Source organism: Dama dama, chromosome 26 (assembly GCF_033118175.1).
Source record: "Dama dama isolate Ldn47 chromosome 26, ASM3311817v1, whole genome shotgun sequence".
NCBI classification, from domain to species: Eukaryota; Metazoa; Chordata; class Mammalia; order Artiodactyla; family Cervidae; genus Dama; species Dama dama.
In genome coordinates this window covers 47,696,945-47,719,454 of record NC_083706.1, presented here as the reverse complement: position 1 = coordinate 47,719,454, position 22,510 = coordinate 47,696,945, and the positions used below count along the sequence as shown (strand labels likewise).

General features: G+C 36.9%; 1 protein-coding gene across 1 annotated transcript in view; it reads right to left on the bottom strand.

Moving 5' to 3' along the window:
* Positions 1 to 22,510, bottom strand: part of ARID1B (AT-rich interaction domain 1B) — a 416,979-nt gene that overhangs the window by 146,501 nt on the left and 247,968 nt on the right. Inside the window, exon 8 of the mRNA XM_061130238.1 lies at positions 22,019 to 22,060. Coding sequence (XP_060986221.1) covers positions 22,019 to 22,060 — 42 coding nt within the window. The remainder of the gene's footprint in view (positions 1 to 22,018; positions 22,061 to 22,510) is intronic.

Below are 22,510 nucleotides of genomic sequence, written 5' to 3'. Positions count from 1 at the left end.
ATCCAGCCAGCATTGTACATTTGCCACTTGACTAACTTTGAGCTGGATTACAAGGACTCATGAACGAGGAGGTCTGGAAGGGTAAAAATTAAAACAAAAGTCTTCACTGTGAACAACAATATGTTCCAAACTCAGAAGAAAGCTACAAAGAAGGTTTACACATAATTAGAAAAACAACACAGACTCTAAATGTTATCTTTCGCTCTTTAGTATTACAAGTGGACACTGCTAAACAAACTTCCTTAAGAAATGGGCTTTAGATTCTCAATGTTATAAATACAAGAAAACCAGTCAATGCTGTTGAATGTTATGTAAAGTTACCTTAAAGAGCAAAGTAAATGCCCAGGCTTAGAGACACATTCCTTTAATCACACAAATTAAACTGATCTACCTCAAGAAAAACTTTACAGATCAAACGAGGGGCTGACAAGCAGTAGAAGCACAGAAGAAAAATCACAGAGGTTCTACAAAAAAAAAGCTGACAGTGGGAGAAGGAATCCAGGGCAACAGATACAGAAGATTATTGTATAATAAGGGAGCATGGAAAACAACATGAAATGCTTATGTGGAAATGTATGTGTCTGGCTATCTGATACTAGAGAACCTTCACATTTTGTAATCATCCCACACTCTGAGGCCATACTTACAAAGTGACCTCCTCCTGTGTAGATCTGTCACCAGGAAGACCACTGCCTTGCCAACTAGTGTGGTCGGTGAGTCTTCAGAGAGACAGTTCAATCATCTCTTGGTATCCTTCTGATAAAGTTGCTTTCTGAGCCTTACAGAATAGAGAATCAGACCCTGGACTTAAGCACATCTGCTAAAATAGTGTCACCCTGTAATGAATCATGAAGAACTGTAATTCTCTGGTAACATCCTGGTCATCTGAAAGTTCTGCAAAGAAGAGGCTGTCAGGTCTGCCCACCACCATTAATTCCACAAGTGTGTGCAGGTGAAGTTACTTCAATCACGTCTGACTCTGTGACCCTATCGACCTTAGCCTGCCAGGCTCCTCTGTCCATGAGATTCTCCAGGCAAGAATACTGGAGTGGGTTGCCATACTCTCCTCCAGGGGATCTTCCTAACCCAGGGATCGAACTCTCTTTTATCTCCTGCACTTATCACCAATGCCACCTGGGAATCCCATACATAAACGACCATTATAATTAGGAAATTTGACTTAGAAGTACATTTAATGAGATTTCACATTTTATACACATTTTAGTATAACTCACGAACACCTGGTACATTAATATATTGTTCTTCCACAGAATCACCTCTCACAGTAGTTAATACCAAATTCAATCCAGTTTGCATTAGAACAATCACTAATAGCATACTCAACAAAAAAATCTCTGATAGAGAGCAAAATGGCCCTTAAAACAAGCATCTTGGTGGCATGGGAAAAGTACTGGCTTTTTATTACTAACTACATGTCCTGTGGTATCAGCTACCTAATCTCTGAGCTTATTTCTTCGTTTCTAAAAGTGGCATTTTACCACCTGCCTCTTATGTGTTGTAAAGTACTTTTCAAAGTATCTTGTCTTTACTTGTTGTTAGTAAATGGTAGATACTCTGTCCTGAAGCATTTGAGTATAATCTGTTAAGATAGAAAACAGGAAGAGCTGCCATATGGAATATTCTCTATATCCTTCAAACCCTAGAGCAAAGATGATCTGTTTGGTCCCATCCACTCGTTCTGTGGAGAAGGAAATGGCAACCCACTCCAGTATTCTTGCCTAGAGAATCCCATGGACAGAGGAGCCTGGCAGGCTATAGTCCATGGGGTCGCAAGAGTTGGACATGACTTGGTGACTAAACCACCACTCTTGTTCTGAAATAAGATTTCTTTTAAAACATATTTTCAAACATTATCAGAAATACAGAAGGAACAGGAAGACAGAGTCCTGCCTAGACCACTGTTACAAGTTTCCCTTGGTATCCCGATTTTACATACTTTCTATGAGAAGTTTTAAAAGCTCTGTAACGAAACTCATGTCAACAGTAATTTACAACTCACAGAAGGAGAAACAGAAATGGAGGTGAACACAAGAGCAACAGAAAGCAGAGGCGATCGCCCAGCCCTGCAGTGCTGCGCTTGGAAAAGGGAGCCGGCTTATCACGACTGCTTTGTCAAACCTTCGGCTATCTCCAGAGAGCGGCAGTAAACAGGGCCTATCTTTAGCTCCTTTCATACCTACTGTCTTTCTCTTCTCACTGCAAGCTCAGTGTTTATTAGCTGCTGGAAAAATTTACTATGATGTCTTTCTCATAAAAATATTTTTCCACCTACAACATGTTGCTGACCCGGGAAGACTACAGCACAGACACTTCAATTTAATTCTCCTTAATTGAGTGGTGTGAAAAACAAATACAAATTCCCTGTGCTATGAAAAAGTACAGAAAGGGTTTGTTTAGTCACCTATCCCTTAAGTGTCTGGACCATCATTTAAGGACTGGCACAGAGCTGGCACTCTGAATAGATGAAGTAGGGTCACCAGATAAGATACAGGAACCGAGTTAAATTCGTATTTCAGATAAAAAACCAATAATTTATTAGTATTAAGTACATGCCATGGAATATTTGGGACATATTTTTATGAAATACTAAAAGGTTATCCTTTTAACTGGTGATCTATATTTATTTTTTAAATCTGGAAACCCTCAATGGATAGATGGAAAAAGTCATAATTCATAAGCCCAGTGCCCAGCTCCACTATCAGCTGTCTGATGTTGAGCAGGTGACTTAGACCCTTGGCGCTTTTGCCTTACTCACTATGAAACAGACAAACCCACCACAGCTCCCTTGCAGGGCTGACACGAGACTCAAACAGAGCAGCAGCAGCAGCAAACAGCGCTTCTATCTGCCAGGTCCTACTGAAAGTGCCTTTCAAAACTAACTCACTCAATTTGCACAACTTTTGAGGCATCTACTATTGTAATTCCCATTTAACATTTTACTGCTATATATTCTTATTACTCAAAGAGCTAACAATGTAAATTCAAACACATCCAGGCTCCAGAGTCTTTGCTCTTAATTTACCACTATAAAAATGAAAATGTTAAAATGTATGTGAAAAGATACAAAACAGGAGATGTTCTTAATACTGTTAAGTAATGAGAAGGAATTAAGCTGCGGTAGAAATACATATGATGGTCTACGCTGGGGAGCAGCCTGAATAAAGAGCTCTGGGAGGGGAGAGGCAGCCTACCACCCTCTGCTGCCCAGAGGCTTGCCACGGCACAGAAGGCGGGGCTGCTCCACTCTGTACCATTTTTCAAGAAGGCTAAAAATGAAAAAGACCAGCAGCTCCATGGGGAAGAAGCTGTAAAAGATCATTTATGAGTTAACTAACCATAGATGGACAAAATTAACCTTGGTGTGGACAAGGGATTTGTTGAGATGGAAAGGAAGGACATAGCTCAGAGAAGCTGAGAAGAGCAAATTAGCAGGGGGTTAAGGACTGAATCAAAAATGTATAAAATAAGCCGTAAGTAGATATTTATTACCATCTCAAGATTGTGACTCTGCTAAGGCAGCATGTGAGGACTCTTGTAAGTGATAAGGAAATGAGTGAAATGGAAGAATATTTCAGATTTTGTTTTAAAGATAATAAAATGCTTTAAAATAAATAAAAATAAATTTAAAATTGTATTTGTAATCAAGTGGAAACTTTCATTTGTGTGAATTTGTTTTTAATGAAAAGTGTTATTTAAGAAAAATTACTATTGAAGTCCTGAGTATTGGAAAATGACTTTTTTTCCTTTCAGTGACTATAGATCTTAAGATTTTACATTTATTAATCAAAGTATGCAATATCTGAGTTTATACAGAGATTCAATAAATAATTCACTTACTTTTGATACTTACCCACTCTTAAAAGATATACATATGCATATATTAGTATAAAGCAAAAACTGAATCTTCTCTGCTTTAACGTTACATCTGTTTATTAATCCAAAGCTGAGACGTACTATACATAACATACTTTAAGAACTGTTTTCATCATCGGATGGGCTGTCTTCACAGATGTGAATTTATCAGTGTTCTGTTTAGTATCTAGACAAGAAGTTGGCAGAAAAGTTCCTGTTTCTCTAATTACATTCTTTTCCAAAAGTTCACCCTGCCTGGGTGTCCAGGTAATTGCAATTAAGTCAGGAATCTGGTAATTAGAAATTCAAGTGCCCTGCCAGGAACAATACACGTCCTCTTGACGTGCTGCCCAAAAGACCTAATTCACTTGGAAAGGACAGACACTGATGTGAAGTGGCAGTGTAGATGTTGATTAAGCAACAAGCACTGAAATAAATTTCTCCTTTCACTGCTCTCCCTCAAACCAAATGCATTATATCTCATTTAAACCCCTGCAAAGCATTTTGTGAATTTGGAAATATGTAATCAAAATCAAAATCACTAATACTCAAAAAAGTTCTCTCACAAAATCTTCCCAAGATAGGAAGCCGACTTCCAGGCTATCACTTGCAGCCAGGCAGCAGTCAGGGAGACAAGAGTCACTTGCATTGCTCTTCAGTACACCCCAGGCTTTGCACAGAGCCCAGCTCATTGAGAGCAATTCACAAATGTTGAGTGAATGAGTCTCGGAGCTCGCCAACACTCTAATCCCATCAAACTTTTTGTAAAATTCAAGAATAAAGATTTCTTTAACTTACCAACTGACTAATTTCCATTAATCAGACTCTGTCTGCAACAAATCTCATATTTTATAGTATACTATTGAGCATTTGCAAACAAATTCACTATGCAATGAAAGTTTCAGGCAATAAAGCAAAGAACAAATACGTAACTCAAACTATTTCTTTAAGAAGCAATGAACTGATTGGGCTGATTATTTTGTCAAACTATTTTCTAGCTAATATAGTCATTTCACCAGTTTCTTTTATTTCTGACATGATGTGAATCTATTATATAACAAGCTGCTATAAACAATAATGTAAAATTTTCCTTTATATATTAATTTACTATTTTCCAAGCACTTTCATATTTTCTTATTTAATTCTAAAAAACTGAAGATATCCAACTAATCAATGTATCTTCTCCAAATCCAGTCTTCCTTACATCAAGAGATCCTGTTGACAAATGAATTTTTTTTTAAACCCATTTCCAAGCTGTAGCACCTTTGGTTACATCTATCTCATCATGCTAAAACATGATGAAACATCTAGGCAAGCAAAGCCCTCCAACCTCTCTCCCAGAAAAGTCATTCGCCCTAATCAAATCTGTCTATTCATTCCCATTTGTCCATGATGCTTCTCCAATGGCCCCACCTCAAATGTCCGTCAAGGCCGAAGCACCCTCACCACAGGGCGCCTTCCCGCCCACGGTGTCCTGTCGTATCATAACCAGTCGGCACCTGACACGGGCCTTACCGCCCCGTTCCTCCAGCTGCTCAGGAGAGTCAGTGACGGCTAGAAAAAGGTCTCACATCCTTAATGCCCCACAGTGAGTGAACGAGACAAGAACCCATGTGTAACAGCTGTCTCCTCTCTGATCACGAGGCTGGCTTCTATTAAATATGCCATCAAAAAAGGTGGCCTTCAGACTGGTGGGAAATGAAAGCCAAGTCTAGCACAGAGAAAGCAGTGCAAGGAACAGATGCTGACAATATTTAGAGAAAAGCCTGGAGTCATCCAAGGAGGCATCTGAATCTGTCTTAACTCCCTGGCCCTACTGGAGGGGCTGCTGGACAGGGGGCCCTGACAGTGGCTGGAACGATCTGGTCACTTTGGCTTGTCTGTAAGCAGTGTTCGTCTTGTCATACCAGGCCCACTGCTCTTCTTAAGTGCTATACAGCTCATTTTGTGGCTATGCACACTTGCGAAAAGGTATGAAACTGTAAACTCAAAAAGTTCTGCAAAAGAAGCAAAATTAATTAGCAATTTTTATGCCAACATTAGTAATTCCTCTGTAATGTTAGAAAGTCATCCTATTCTAGTTATGATGGATGTTGCTGCCATCATCAACCCTATCTAAATATAATCCTTCTAATTTTTATTTGATTCTAGAAATAAGTGCAGTAAATATTTATTACTTTTTAATATTTATTGTTGGCTGTGCTGTGTCCTCACTGGTGCATGAGGGCTTTCTCTAGCTGTGGCAAGCAGAGGCTACTCTCCAGATGGAATGTGTGGGCTTCTCACTGCGGTGGCTTACGCTGTGGAGCAGAGCTCTAGGGCATACAGGCTTAGCTGCCCTGTGGACATGTGGGATCTTCCCGGACCAGTGATCGAACCCATGTCCCCTGCGTTGCCAAAGTAAAAGTGAAAAGTGAAACTGAAAGTCACTCAGTCGTGTCCAACTCTTTGTGACCCCATGGACTATACAGTCCATGTAATTCCAGGCCAGAATACTGGAGGGGGTAGCCTTTCCCCTCTCCAGGGGATCTTTCCAACCCAGGGATCAAACCCAGGTCTCCAGCATAGAGGGTGAATTCTTTACCGACAGAGCCACCAAGGGAAGCCCAAGAATACTGGAGTGGGTAGTCTATCACTTCTCCAGGGGATCTTCCCGACCCAGGAATCAAACTGGGGTCTCCTGAACTGTAGGTGGCTTCTTTACCAGCTGAGCTACCAGGGTTGGTAGGTGGATTCTTAATCACTGGATCACCAGGGAAGTCTAATATTTATTACTTTTTAAAACTAAAGTTTTGTCACATTTCCAAAGTAACTTTAAAACATCCTTACATTTGCTTCACTTATGCCAGTTTAAATTTTTGGCTCAAGAAAATTCCTCTATCAAAAGGACTCAAATAAAGTGAATAGAAATCCTATTTAAAATATATCATTTTTTTCTAAAGGAATTTTGAAAGGAAGCAGGTACAGTCAAAGATAAATTAAAGGTATCTTTATGTGGGTACATAATGTTAGCAGGATAAGTTAAGATTGATTTAAAAAAAGGAAAAAGGTAGTTTGTATTTTTTATACATCATATCTGGGCCTGATCCATAGAATTCATAGGAGAAAATACAGTAATTTTTTAAAAATTAAAACTTGATCTTTGTAAGCCAAAGTTCCTTACTCACTTTAAAAATGACTAGTCAAAACATTTTTATTTAATAGTGAATGAATTTTTTTTTTCCTTATTTAGTAGAATTAGCAGTGCAAGTCTATAAAACTAACCAGAATCACCACACTTGGTTTTCTAATATCAGCATGCCTGTGAAGATCCTTGAGATCATAACCAAGTATATCCACTGGAAGAAGAAATTGAAGTAATCAAAACCTTGCAACAGAAGCACTGGAAACAGCCATGCAGAGCATTCTCCACCTGTCTCAGAAGTACGTCAACTGCACAGTAGGAGTCCACAAGAAGAAACTACTCCTGCTCTGGAGCAAAGCCTCAGGAACTAACAATATGAGAAACAAAACTGCTGTTATGATGGATCACCCTGTTAAAGGTGCTCATCATTTATTTTCAACATTGTCAGTCAAACATGTTCTATTATACGCCACTTTCATTTCCTCAGAACTGAATTTTTTAAAAAATTCACATTAAAGATACTTTGATTACATGCAGACAAAACCTTCTCATCCCTAAAATCTGACAGCAAATGTGAATCCATACCTGTGGTAGGCAGAATTCTAGGATGGCCCCTAAGATTCTTAGTGCTTAGTGTATGTACTCTGTGTAATTCCCTCCCCTGGAGAGAGACTGTGAATGTGGCAAATAATATTCCAGGCTATGTTACTTCACAGGGCAGAAGGGATTCTGCAGATGTAACTAAGGTCCCTAAGCAATTGACTCTGAATTATTAAAGATTATCTTCGGTGGGCCTGACTTAATCAGGCAACCCTTTAAGAGATGTGGGAGAGATTTGACACAACTCTCCTGGCAGCAAAATGTTGTGCAGAGGGCCATGTGATGGGGGAATGGTTCATGACTGGGAAGACATTGGTGACTTCAGAGTCAGAGCTACAAGGAAGTGACTTCTGTCAACAATCAGTGACCCTGGAGGAAGACCTGTACCTTAGATGAGACCTCAGCCCCAGCAATACCTCAGTCTCAACCCTGTGAGATGCTGGGCAGAGCACCCCAGAACTGGATGGCTGGCCCAGGGAAACTATGAGACAGTTAATGTGTGATCTTAAGCTGCTAAATCTGTGCTAAGTTGTTATTTGGCTATAGAAAACTAATACATTACCAATTTTTCTTTCCTTTCAAATCTAATCAGAGGGCACCTGTAAGAATTTTTAAATTTTATTTTTAAAAAGTTTGTTTCCTATCCTCATCGAGTGTTATAATAAGTTTAAGAAAGACAAAAGATTACAAGGAGATACTACACTGACACTAAAGCCTTGAAACTTAAAGTTACTATTTATATTAATGTTTTTATCTCAAAACAAAAATTTACATGACAGAGACAGGAAGAAAACAAACATTACCTCACTGGCAAGAAGAAAAATCAAGACCGTAAAATAAGATATGTAAACTAACGAACTAACAATTATTCTCTAGTAAACTGATTAATGACCTCTTTAACTTTTTAGTGGTGCATTACTGAGGACCTGGCTGGATGCAGAAGGAAAAGTAATTCTATGTTCTTTTCCAAGGAAATGAACCAGTAGTTGTAAAAGAGACCTCAAAGGGAAAGCAGTGTCCATTCCCCAGGTCCACAGAGTAGAAACTTGAGGAGCTCACTGGATATACTAACAAAGCCTTCATTACCTCCTGATATCGGCGCAAAGCTGTAGAGGAGGAGGCTGCCCTCCAGCCTTTCTACCCATGCCTGTCGAGGTGCCTGCTTCCTAACAGTCGTTGTGTCTCCCCTAAGTGAGCTTACGCTACATGCTTCTCCAGTTGTCAAACTTAATGAAATACGGAACCAATTAATGCATTCAAGTGAAAAGAAGGGAGGCGGAGAAAACTCTACTAAAGCTGAATGAATTGCTAAAATATCATTGTAGAATTAGGTACAGCTGAGACAACTCTAAGATGTAAGATGGATGGAGAGAGAGGTACATATAAATACATCTTGTGTTAAAATGAAATATATTTTCAATGATTCGTTTTAACCAATTTGAGCACCCACACTTGTCCTAGTAACCTCTAGAAAGCAGGTGTACGTGATAGTTCTTTACCCCTTCATGGATAATGTACACAACTATTTTCCATATATCTTGCTCATTAGGCAGAAATCATCTCCACAGGCATAAAAGAAAAAGCCCCAGATTAGGAGCAAGGAGATACTAGGGCTAGTGGGTCTGATGTCCTCATATGAGTCTCATTTGCTACCTGTATAACACAAGAGAAATGAACTATATAATAATGTCAACTGGATGATGAGGATATTAAAGGATGTTAAGGAAATTTAAGAAAGTTTATGTTATCTCATGTTACAATTCCCAGTTAAGAAAGAGCATTTCCATGGGGAAGAACTTAAATCAAAGGTGAAGAATGGTGACATGACAACAGTGTAAAAAAGAATAATTTCAAATTTACAGTGAGACACATTACATCAAATGAACAACAACAACATAAGCCACAAACATGACTTTTTTTCTGACCACATTAAACAAAGCTTTCAAATGGAGAACTTTAAAGAATCACTTTCACATTCAAGTGATGATAATTATAGCCAAGATTCAAGCACAATGTCTCAGGATTGAATAACTGCCTACCAGGAAGGAAAAACAAAACTGCTAGTAATTTTTTTAAAAGAAGTACAAAATTAAATCAGTTTGTATACTACTCTTTTTATACTAGTGACAAGAAAAAAAGTCAAGATACCACATCTCCAAAGTGCTGCTGCCATCACTCATTATTGAGTGAGATGAAGGTGATATTAGGTAAAACACGAAATTTTAAATTAGTGTACCTAAAGCTTGTAAACATTGCCCTTCAGTGCTGTTGTTTGCTCCTAAGTTGCTGTGTTTGTTCCCACCTCTGTCCATTTAATTGCATCTTTTCCTTTGTAACTTCCACTAAGCCTTACAAGATGTTCTTAATCTTCTTAATCTTAGAAGCAATCCTTAATATTTTATCTGTCTCAAAGAGTTAGACAGTTACGAGTCTACTTGGGAATTTCAAGAAAGAGACTGAATAAAAACATCCATGAGGAAATTTCACTTTGTTTGGGAAGGAATGTGCAAAAGAGGTGTCAATTACAGTGGGCAAAAGTGATCAGCTCCAACAAAACTTGAGTAGCAGAGTGTAGCATCTGTCTGCAGTTGACATCCATTCCAATAGGTTGCTTTGTTCTAGACAGATCCATTACCATTCAATAACCTGGCTGAAAGCTGTTCCCTGATAAATTCTGCTCTACTAGCTGAGTCACACAGGCTCTGAGAAGCTGGACAGTCTGGAGATAATTCAACAATATATAAGGTCATTCTCTTTGTTTTACAAAAAGTACAACTTCTGCTATTCAACCTGTATTCTTGGTGCTTCATCTACAAGACAAAATAGCACAGTTGAGGACAACACTCTCCCACATCATGATCTGGCAAAGTAGAATGTATCTGAAAGCCTCCAGTGTGGGAAAGACCTCAGCCTTCAGCTTCCAACAGTTTTCACAAACTGCTGGTCTGCCTGCATTCTCAAAATAATTATCTACTTATTAAATGCACAAAGCTAAAGTGAAGTAAAACACTAACAACAAATCATATAAATAACCATGCAGATTACAATGGAGCATTTTTAAATACTTTTGTTAAGATTAGACATAGGTGTGACAAAAGGAAACGATACGAAAGGGAAAACACCGCTCTTTCATAAATTCTTTTTCCATAAAAATACCAATAACTAAGTGTACAGCATGTAAAAAATGTATCACTGGCTGCCTTCAATCCTGTCACTCAAGAATTAGTCATACACTCTCTCTCATCAGTTATATTACTACATTTTGCTAGTATTACATTCTTTTTTGTTTTCTGTTCTTGCCTTCCTCCACCTGCATTTACTGAAAAATATGCAGAAACAAGAAATCTAGATACTTCTAAGCTAACATTCAAAAGACAGAAAGCATGCAATTCGGAATAGCTGCATACTGCATTTCGGTATAACCTAAAATACAGTATGAATTTATAAGGTTACAAATCACAAATACTGTCATCTCAAATAAAAACAATTTCTTTAACAAATGATTTTTGCTTAATATGAGAATCTATTGTAATATCTCCTTCCAATTATTATTTACTGAACTCTAAACGGCACCTTTCGTTAATATTTAAATTGATAAAGCAAGCTGCCCGGATCTAGTTTCGTTGTGCTCATTTCTAGCTGCTGCTTTAGTTTAAGGCACATTTTCCTTTATTTCACTTTTCCACAAGCCATAAAAAAACTCATTTCTAATTCATCCGTTCGTTCAGCTTAACCTCTCTTCTCAGCAATTAAAGCACTCTGCGCATCCCTCATCTATCACACAGCCAGCTAAATAATGCATTGCGTCCCCCGCTCATCTTTTATCATCCCAAATGACAGGTATTAGCATATCTCCCCAGTCAATTACAGTGCAGCAGAATAATCACAGCATAATTGGGCGAAAGCCACTCTAATCACCAGCCCTGCAAACTCGCAGAATAAAAACTGAGTGGCAGTTCAGACAGGCCTTGCTCTTGTCCATGACTCTAGCCAACGAGCCTGGCAGATCTCCATTTCCTTCCTTTTCAAACTTATCCTTTAGGGAGGTCAACTTCTCCATACATTCTGTGTTTAAAAAAAAAGAATGTACAAATACATGTGCATAAGCAGGAACCGTTCACAGAACGCACATACACATCTTTATTAATACTTGTGATTCTACATGTTTGCACATAGCATATAATGAAAAATTCCACTGTCATTGAAAAAAGTCATTTTATGAATGATATCACTATTTGACTTCATGACTAACATAAGGTAAAACAAAATATTCAATTTTTTATAAACATACTTATTTACCATCAAAATTGAAGCCCTTCCCATGTCTACATGGTGAAGATATCTTCTGTACCCTAAAAAAATCAGGATTTCCCAAATTCTTTCCAAATTACTCATTTGTCACAGGAAATACTTTTAAATTGAATATCTGTTATTATTCTTATATTGTAGTAACATGTAATATTTTTTAAAATTATGACATTAAATACAGGTTAGCACAATATGATGAATAAAGAAAACACACTTACATCTCGATAAGGGAATTAAAAATTAAATGTCAAAAATAGGAATGTGAGAAACTGAGAAGAAAATTACAAATTTAAGATGCAATAAATAAACATACATATTTTTAAGTTCTGACAAATGTTTAGGAAATCTGTTTGAATACCTTCTACAAGCTTATTAATTTTACCATGATATTTACTGTGTAATAGCCCATCTAGGCCTATATTTAGTTCTCATTCCATTCTTCACCTCCTCTCCCCTCAGTGAGACACAAGAAAGTCATCCTGAAATGAAAATTTAATTTGGGAAGAGTGGAGGGAGTTTATGAGGAATTTCTTAGAAAAATGTACATAGCATCTTAGGAGGCAGCCAAATAGGGCCTTAAATTATAATGTGTAGCTAGAAATAAATGAAATTTTCTGTAGGATTTAATTGACTTGATCACATAGAGTATGAGACCTACAATTCCCTGTACATCTTTCACTTCCTCACCTGAATCATTCCTTTCCACATTTCTACCTAAGACCAAAAAGAAAAGCCACACCTGAGGTATGCTCTGGCCTAGAGAGAAGGCTTCCGTGCTCAGCTGGAGGCCAGTGGCAACAAATCACAGCAGCAAGTCCTGTGACTTGGCATGTGGGGCCACACAATCACCGCACATTGCAAGGACACTTTGGCTGTGTGCAAATGAATAAATTATACGTGGCAAAACCCTCTGCTTATTGATTCAGTGGTAGCCATGACACCAGCAGAATTCAGCAAAGTATTAAAATAGACCATTATTGTAATGAGGCAAATAAGATGTATTTTTGACTTTTATTATTTAGAATTTTTGAGATTTTCAACCCCAATTCTGCCAGACCATTTGGCCCTTCAACGCACACAAAGACACTAAGGCAATAACACAATATCAAAAAACCAACTGGCGAAAAACCAGAGTAAAAGCAGAATTTAGACACAACAAACAGCCTCCCAGACTTCTTGTTTCCTAATCCTGTTATTTTAAAATTATAATACAAAATGTTTTATTTGCATTATTACTTCAAGAACTCTGCATGTATTTTCGTTGGCATATCTTTGCAAATGTACCCACAGGATAGATTACTTCAGTTGTAAAATGGTAATTTTATTGCTTATTGGGGAATATCTGTTACAAGTATTTATCAGGATACATCTGGTATGCAAGTATTAATTCAACAGGTTTTTTTTTTTTTTCAAATCTGATTTTTAAAAATCATCTAATATATTCCTTAATTCATATAAATGTTCTACTTGGCTTTAAGCATCTTCCAACATATTGGCTCTTTCAACACCAGTCACTTTGACATTCTCAACTGACTTGCAAAAATTGACATGACTTGGGTAAAAGCCAGATTTAACGGAATAGGAGGGCTTTCACCATCTGAAGAAACAAAACTGGCTTTAAAATTTGGCATAGGAGAGAATGTAAAACACATGCAATCAAAATCACCCCTCCATCTCCCCTGGAATAATTTCTTTACTTCTTCCCAACAAAATCTTAAGCAGTTTGATGTTATTAATATGGTCACAGTAACTCTATTCTGAGGAATTTTCTAGGCAAGCCCAGAAACATGTCTCTAATCATTTGTGCACATCCCAATGAACAGGTGTTTGAGGGTGGGGATAAAGAGAATATATGCACGTTTTTATTATTACTAGAAAATTAAGTCCTCAAGAAATAGTGCCAAAGTAATGTCCCAGCAGAAAAAGTCAATCAAATGCCAGAATATGCAAGTAAATAAGCTTTCTTTCAAGCATTAACTCCTCCCTCCCTTAAAAAGATCACTTTTGAGATCCACAGCACTTGAGGCCATGCTTAATTCCTAATATCTTTTCTTAAAAACCAATGCAAGCCTGACAAAAGCAGACATGAATTCTGCTTGCCTCCACTCATTTTCACATATTCACCACCTTTAGGGCAAACATTCTTGTACAAATACACTTAGTAGATCTAGTGACCCATGCCATACAGTCAGGAAGTCCATCCAAAGAGTCTGCCCGCTACCATCACCTGACAGAGCATTTGGTCTAGAAGAAATGGGACTCCTATTACACTAAGAACCCACTTGGCCACGATAAATATTTCTGATTTTGTATATAATATCAGAGAGTATTTTCCATTGGGCTGTGTGGCTTAGCAAGTCCTTTCATAACAATTAAACTCCACAAACATCTTGTGATCATGTGTTATTTCAAACAGAATGCATGGAAACATTCCAAATGGGATATCAGCTTTTAAACAAAAATAGTGTTTTCACTACTAAAATGTAGATCTAAAATGTATAGGAGAACCCTAACACATTGGACTGAGCCACGTGAAACTGCCAACACTGGACCATTTTTGAGCTGTAAAAATGTCAATTCTGTAAGATTCAATCTAATCTATAGTTCCAGTACTGAGAAGACTAAAAATAAGCATTGCTGTAATTTTGTATAAAGGGCACTTGCCTGGGAAGCAGAAGCTTGAATTTTTTCCTCTTTGCCACTAAAAAAGGCCTAGAAACAGTCAAGTTAACTCCCTCATCCTTATTCATTTTGAAAAGAAACAGATTAATATTTTGGATTACTTTTCCTCTTTGAGAAAACAAAGAACAAATAACTGACCCATGAATCTAAGGCTCTATAATTAGTTAAGGTGGCTCGAAAGGAAGTTAGGACAGAGGATTTAACCATGGCAGAAAATCAAATCCCTATACTCTGTTTCTCTTTTAAAAATCTGGCCTGGCTTTATTTCACTGGTAAAATATGTTCTTGGACAAAAGTCTTATTTTCCCAAGACAATGACAATAGCTTCAACTAGTAGACACAGGGAGAAATCAGAAGAATAAAAAAATAGGATAGAATTGAAGATTCGACCTAATGAATACAGAAGACCTGTAGCATTTTCGGGCTGAAAGAACTTTGGTGATATCAAGAAATCAATTTTCCAATCTTCTGCTATGACTTAAAAGTAAACTATAGGTCTCCTCACTTTTGATCAAGCAGTCTTAATTACAAAAGAGTAGGGCAAAGTTGCTGTTTGATAAAGACACCGCCCACCAACAAATGTCAAGTAACTCCTCTTTGTGGCCCTCAAGATCTTTCATCAGTGAGTCTATCTTTATCTCTTAATAGTATAAGCTTTGGCCTTCAAAATGTTCTGTGTTCTTTTTTTCCCTAAATTTTATATTCACATAAACCTCTAAAGATAGAGTTGAAAAAGAAGCTAAAATAGCTTTTAAAAAGATAATTAAACAAGTAAAATTACACCAAAATATTATAGATGAGTATAAATAGAACATTTTCCCCAAATCTTTTCTAAATAAGAAAAAAGGACATTTTAAAATCAAACATGTAAGTGTTTAAACCACCAGCAGATGGCAGAAGGAGAGGCTGGGAAATTCTCTAACAAAAGAAGGGAAGAACTCAACATGGATTCCCAAATCCGGACTTGAGAACTGCTATGGAGTTGTTTTTCTTTTCTCCTCCAGTCTTTCTTTTACGGAGAATAGAAATTCTTTTGCTTTACCAATACATCTTCTCTCATTTTAAACTCAATAACTTAAACAGTAAAGAATAAGTGTGGTCCTTTATTCCTCTAAGGATTTCCATTCATAAAAAATTTTAAATGCAAAAATAAATTCTTCATATTATGAAAAGTATTATGAGTTGATTATGAACTTCAGAAAGAAAATGATTGCTGGTTTCATTTCACTGACATTGTTATCTGAAATATACTTTTTCACCTAAGCTTTATTCATACCCATCTTACTGAGTTAACCAAGTAAATTCACTAGAAAACACACCCTGGTAAGAAGATGGAAAGAGTTTAGAAGAACCAAAGTCAAATGGTTTCACAATTTTTTAAAAAGATGTGTTTTTAAACAGAAGATTTATGTATGCCTTCATGTGGCTACATTAACAAAGAAAAGATATTTGAACAGGTAGAATCTCTTACCATGTAAAGTAAAACATTCTAAATCTGAAATACTAACTCATAGCCTGCCAGACATAACCCCAGGTAAATAAATGAATTAATGACCCACTTTAAAAAGTCACAACCAGAAGGATACCTAATTTCATGACCCAGTTTAAAATCTTTCTGCTCTTAAAATCCAATGGGAAATGCCAACCTTACTGCATTTTTTACATATATTTCTTACCAAATAGAACATCCCTTCTGGTTTATGTTACTTTACTAGAACAGCAAATTCCTTCTGTTCTCTACGAATCTGCTCTAATCCTCAGGACATTTCTTTTTTAATCAATTAAAACATTTCTAATTGTGAAATGTGTTACATTACAATGTCTTATTACGTCGTGTGAATTCCTGAAACTTTTTTTTCTAGACCAGTTCCAGTCAACAGAACTTTCTTTCAAGTTGGAAATGTTCTGTATAGGCATTCCACCAATATGGTAGCTACAAATGACATGTAGCTACTGAAATGTATCTACGTAGTGCAACTAAAGAAATAAATTTTAAATTTAATTTTAGTTAAATAGCCACACATGGCTAGTAAGTACTGTATTAGACAGCACAGTTCTAGATGATAGAATATGCAGTGAGAACTGATTAGGCCGAAGAACTGATTAGGCTGAGTCCTGTAAGTTGGATTGACCAGAAAGGAAAAATAGCAAGTGAACCTCTTCCCACTGTTCTCCAAGGTCACTTTTTTGGTTCTTTAGTAAAGGGAGCCCATTCAGAGATGGGTTAAGAAGGTTGTGTTCTATTTCCCTCTTAGACCTTATGACAAGTAGTCAGATAGATACAAATTGCATCATAACTTTTACTTTTATATGAAGGAGGGAAATAGATTTTCATAATGGTCAGATGTCAAAATAAAGGAGTAAGTCCAAAGGTAACCGAAGTCACTGCCAAATATGATCCTCCATCTAGACAATTTTTCATAATTAAAAGTAACTTATTTTTAAAAAGACAAAATAAGTTTCGTTTTTATTTTGAAATTTTGTTTACAGATGACTACTGCCTTCATCATTTGTTAAGTTTTAAAGTTAAACTAGAATCCTATTCCATTTTGTAGAATACAACAGATTCAATTAAAGCAATTATACCATAGGGTAGCAGAACATTAAATACAAAAGGAGAATAAATTTGCATCTCTTCTGGAATTTCTGCCTGGAATAAAATCATTCCAAAAATTGTGTCAAGAATGTAAGGTCCATGGAAGCAAGGATTTATTATTCTTACTACTGCATTCCCAGCACATAACATGTATTTTCCACAGGTATTTGTTAAAATGAAAAGCATTAGAATGACAAAATGAATTAAATGAATTCATTAATATCTTTATAACTTAAAGATATTTAAGTTAATAGTGAAATAAATTGGAATCAACAAGTTATCAGTGTCAACCAGAATCATTCAACAGGCATTAACAAAGAGTATGTTTTTTCTTCAGTTGAGCTCTACAGAGTTTCAATATAAAATGCCAAGCAAGTATATTAATCCAAATAATGGAAGAATCAGTGAAAAAAACTACAAAATAGGGGGGGGGGGGAAAGGCACAGGAATATGCTAATATCAGGGTTTTTTGCTCTTAATCATCACGATTGTTAAGCAAACAATATAATGATACCTAGTCAGCAATACTTATTCACTGCGAACCAAATGCAAGTCACATGGATAGAAAAGGATGAACAAAATGGAGTCTCCAAGCTTACAATCTTGCTGGGGCAAAAGGCCACATAATGGAGCTGGGCCAGGTCAGACCATGCTGTCTCCCACACACAAAAGAAAAAAAAAAGAAAACCAAGTTGGCAGAAGAGAAATTCCAAATAAGTTGCAAAGGCAGTAAGTGCTGTATAAGCTCAGAGGATGAGAGCTCAGAAGTCTGGATACGAAGAAGTCACCGGAGAGGAAGGATATAAGCTGAGTCTAGAAGGGAGAATAAATGTGATGGAAAAGCGTTTGAGGGGAAGATGAGGCATGAGGTTAGGCTCAGAGGGAGGTTAAGGACTCAGTACATCTGAGGCTTTGTTAGTTGGAGATTAGAAGACTCCTTTCAACTTTGATGTCATGTTTTCCTAAGATACATAATCAACCAAGATGTGGATAAAAAGTAACATATAAGAGTAACAAATTTAGTGTTAACACAATAAATTTTAGCTGCCAAAAATAAACACTAAAAAATACTGTCAAGTGCTTGCATGCAACACCTAAAACATCCTGCATGCCACAAGAAATATAGAAGATCCTGCATGCTGCAACTAAGATCTGGCGCAGCCAAATAAAGAAATGAAAATATTTTTTAAAAAGAAAACAATTAAAAATTATTGCCAGCCAAGAGAATAAAAAGGTGAGTAATATTAAATATTAAAATCTTGCTTCTTTATAATTCTTAACTTATTTAGCTATCTACAACAAATGAGAAGGTAAAAGATTTATGGTCATGAAATGTTTTTTAGATTTATTTAGATTTCTATAAGATCACTTAAGAAATTTATGGAAAAGTTATATTTTTCTTTTTCAATGACCCAGAGATATTTCACTCATTCTTCTTTTTTACTTCTCTACTATAAATTTCTTTGTAGAACCCATAAGCAACAAAGTGAAATTTTTAGCCTTTTTCTATGTTTAACAATTTTATATATATTTGCTTAGCTGATTTATCATCTCCCTGGTGGCTCAGACCGTAAAGCGTCTGCCTGCAATGGCAGGAGACGGGGGTTCAATCCCTGGGTTGGGAGGACCCCCTGGAGAAGGAAATGGCAACCCACTCCAGTACTCTTGCCTGGAAAATTCCATGGACTGAGGAGCCTGGTAGGCTACAGTCCATGGGGTTGCAAAGAGTCGGACATGACTGAGCGACTTCACTAGGTACTAGACTAGGCATCTCATTATCACCACCAGCTTTACCTAGTATATCAATGACACAGAAGGCATACTTATCTTGTAAAAAGAACCAACCAATGTTGACTGTCCCTCAGATTCCTGATTTATTATTCTATAGAATTAAAAACTTTTTAATATATTCAGGTCTTAACCAGAGTTTAAGTCAAAATCAGCAGTCTACAGTTTGTAGAAATTTTCTTTCCACATATCTCTGCTCACTTTTTAATTCTGAAACATTTCTTCTGTTTACTGAAATTCTTGTTTGTATAAGTACACATAATTTTAAATTAAATAAGCATCTCACTAGACCTAGAAACCTTCTCAAGGAAATCAGTTACCAAATTCAGAGAAAAAAACTCAGAACCACTAGGAACAGCTGAAGAGTTTAATATACTGTGAAACAGTAACCACTTCAAATTCTAAGTTACCATTGACCGAGATAAGCCTAACAAAACACTGAGTCAGGATTTGTGTGAAATTAAGAATTGCGAAGAAGAAAGAGCACAGACATTTCCCGTTAAATTAACTTTTAAAAAATTCAGCTTAAAAGAGCTACAACAAGCATGATACTTTTGAACGACTGCAAAACTGTTTCCCTGGGTTACAGTCTCCCCACATTCATAAGCAGAAATAGGTTGTTTGGGTCCCAACACACTTAAGTCATTTTCTAGTGAGACTGACAAATTCATGCTTGTAGATATTAAGTTTTAGATTTTAGTTTGACTTGAGAGAAAGAGAAGCAAACAAGAAGCAAGTAATGAGATAGGGGCCATAAAAAGATAAAGAGATAAATGCCATGTTAAAGATCACTAAATGAATCAGGGGAATACATGGGACAGACGGACACTCCTGAGGTCTACTCATCTACCAAGACGATGCCATTAACGTGTTACTAGCAAGTCAGATCTTGAGTTATTTTTCCTAGTGTATATAAAGATAGGAAAAAAGGTCAATTGCAAATAAGTGATCAATACTGAATACCTAGATCTTTTAAGAAACAAGATAAAAATATATTTGCTGACTTACAGATAATGAAACAATAAAAATGTTCAAATCTATCATTTTTAGTTCTGTGTTTAAACACTTTGGAGTAGATACGCAAAAGTGAAAAGAATCCAATTCTTTAAAAATCATTCAATTACTGGAAAAAACTTCCACATTTTGTTCCTACAAATGGATTGAAGGCTACAAAAGCAATCTGCTAGTTTAGCTACAGAACAAATGCAAAGTCATTACGCAGTAGGGTAGGCCATGGGAGTTGCTGGTGTAATCATCTTCCACAAGCCTGCTGCACACTCAGTAAGTACGAGGGATTATGGAGATGAGTCCACAGGAACTGACCCTACATGCTTATTAAACATGCAATGAATATTCTGCATGCATGCTGGGTATTAAGCAAAAACAATGAAAAATTCAGAAGATGGCCATATGTTAAATACTGCAAATCATACCGAATAAGCTCTATTTAAAGTTTTCTTTTAGTAGTTTTATACATAAAGGCATAGAGAGCATTTTAAGGATATAAAACTTGTTACTTTACTAAATATTTATAAAGTGTTAATGTCTTTTACTTTTAGATTGTATTTATTCATAATGTAATAATACCTTGCGCTAAGCTTATAACCCTGTAAACAAGTTGTGAGTTTGGTAGTATTACAATGTCATCCACCTGTACTTGCAGCTTAACTTGTACAACTTGTACAACTACTCAACTGCACCAACAAAATGTCAAGCATCTAGAAGGGAAAGCAGGAGTTAAGTAAGAGTTCCCAAACCTTGTGCTCTCAAATTATCACCAACTATCCTCTGAAACTTTGACTTTCAAAGTAATTGATGACAACCATGTGGTCCTTCGATATGAAAGTAAAGTTTGGCCCCCTTAGTGAAAAGTTCTCTCTAGTTTAGTTATCTGGTTTAAGAATTACTAGCAAATATGTACAAAAGGTAAATAAATCTAATAAAAAGCTACAGGTCTGGAAGACTGTAATGATAAAACTCTGTGACTTCTTTCATGCTCGGTATTTCAGTGCAGCCAATAACTCCTTATCTCACCCTCATCTTATCTCAGCTCCCCTGCCTTCCTCATCCTGCGCACCTGTGATCTTCAGGTCCCGCAGGCTTCCTGCTTCAGGATCTCTCTCTCTCCTCTTCTACCATGCTGGCTCAGCCCCACTTCATCTTTCACTTGAGTCAGTCAGCTGCCCTTCACTGGTCTCTGGCAAATCAATCCTCCGCAAAGTGGCCAAAATCATCTAAGTTGCAAATCTAACCCCTTCCTGACTTTAAATTTTTCAATAGCTTCGCATTGTCTATGGGATAAAATTCAAATTTTCAACCTTGGACCTTGCCACAGGGGAGGAACTTAACTGCTTTTAGTTGCCTCTGATTTTTTTTCACAGTCCTCCTCGACCTGAAAACAGCTCTCCTTTTCTCTGTCCTCTCTTGCCTAAATACAATCCAAGCTCTCAAGCTCTGCCCAGAGATCAACCTCCCAGAATTTCTTCCTGCTCAGCTCACCGCACTCCCACGATCCTTTGTGTAATTCTAGCATGGGGACGATCACCCACAGGATAATTTATCTGTTTACAGGTCAAAACCTATGAAGCGACTATGAGCAACTCAAGGGCAGGAGCTGAGATTTAATTTAGTTATGACTGGAACATAAGGGATCAATAAATAGCAGGGATAATGAATAAATGAAGCTAGAGTTATGAACCAAAAACAGCATTCTGTTACCATTCAGTGGTTGAATTTCACAGCCCCCAAACTGGAGGGAATTTCAGTAAATTCTATTCCAGGGCTAATTCAAATTTAAAAGCGAGTTGCTAATAAATAAAACCCTAAGCTCCCTGTACTCCCTGTTCTCATATTCTCTACAACAAAGAAAGAAGAAAAAGAAGACACTGCCATAATCTAATCTTAATCCCAATAAAAAAGAAATCTTAAATTTTGGGAAGATTTTAGGACCTCCCCATTTGATTAAAACAAAGAAGTAGTCTCTGTTGAGCCTTCCAATCCCTTAGGGGAGCTGAAACCTATATGATAAGCTATATCAGACTACACACCTTGAGTCCAAAGGCAGTATCCTCCGAGGTCAAGCCTTCAACCTGAAATCATAAGGAAAAAATAATTTAGGCACTATCAAACACCTTCCTTGAGTCTAGCCACAGACACCAGAGCACAGGCATGGCCTGGAACTAAGAGTTTTGAGAAAGCTGGTATTCGATTTACATCAGGTGTCAAGAGAGCAAGATCTGTGAGTCTCTTCAAGAGCAGGGTATAAATCCAGGTCACTGCCCTGGGTTCCAGTTTTATAACAGGCTGAACATCTATCAAATTAAAATATTTGCCATCATGTTGAAGTGGTGGTATAAGTTCCTCAAAATGATCTCAGAGGTATGAGAAATCATCCTTCTTACTTAAATCACGAGATGCTGCATATACTTTTTGATCTTTCACTGACAGTGATGGGAAAGTTATGCTCCGTAAAGCAATTCCATCATGCTTTGAAGCTGCTAGTCATTTCTTGTCTCACTCACATCAGAGTGGGTAGTCCT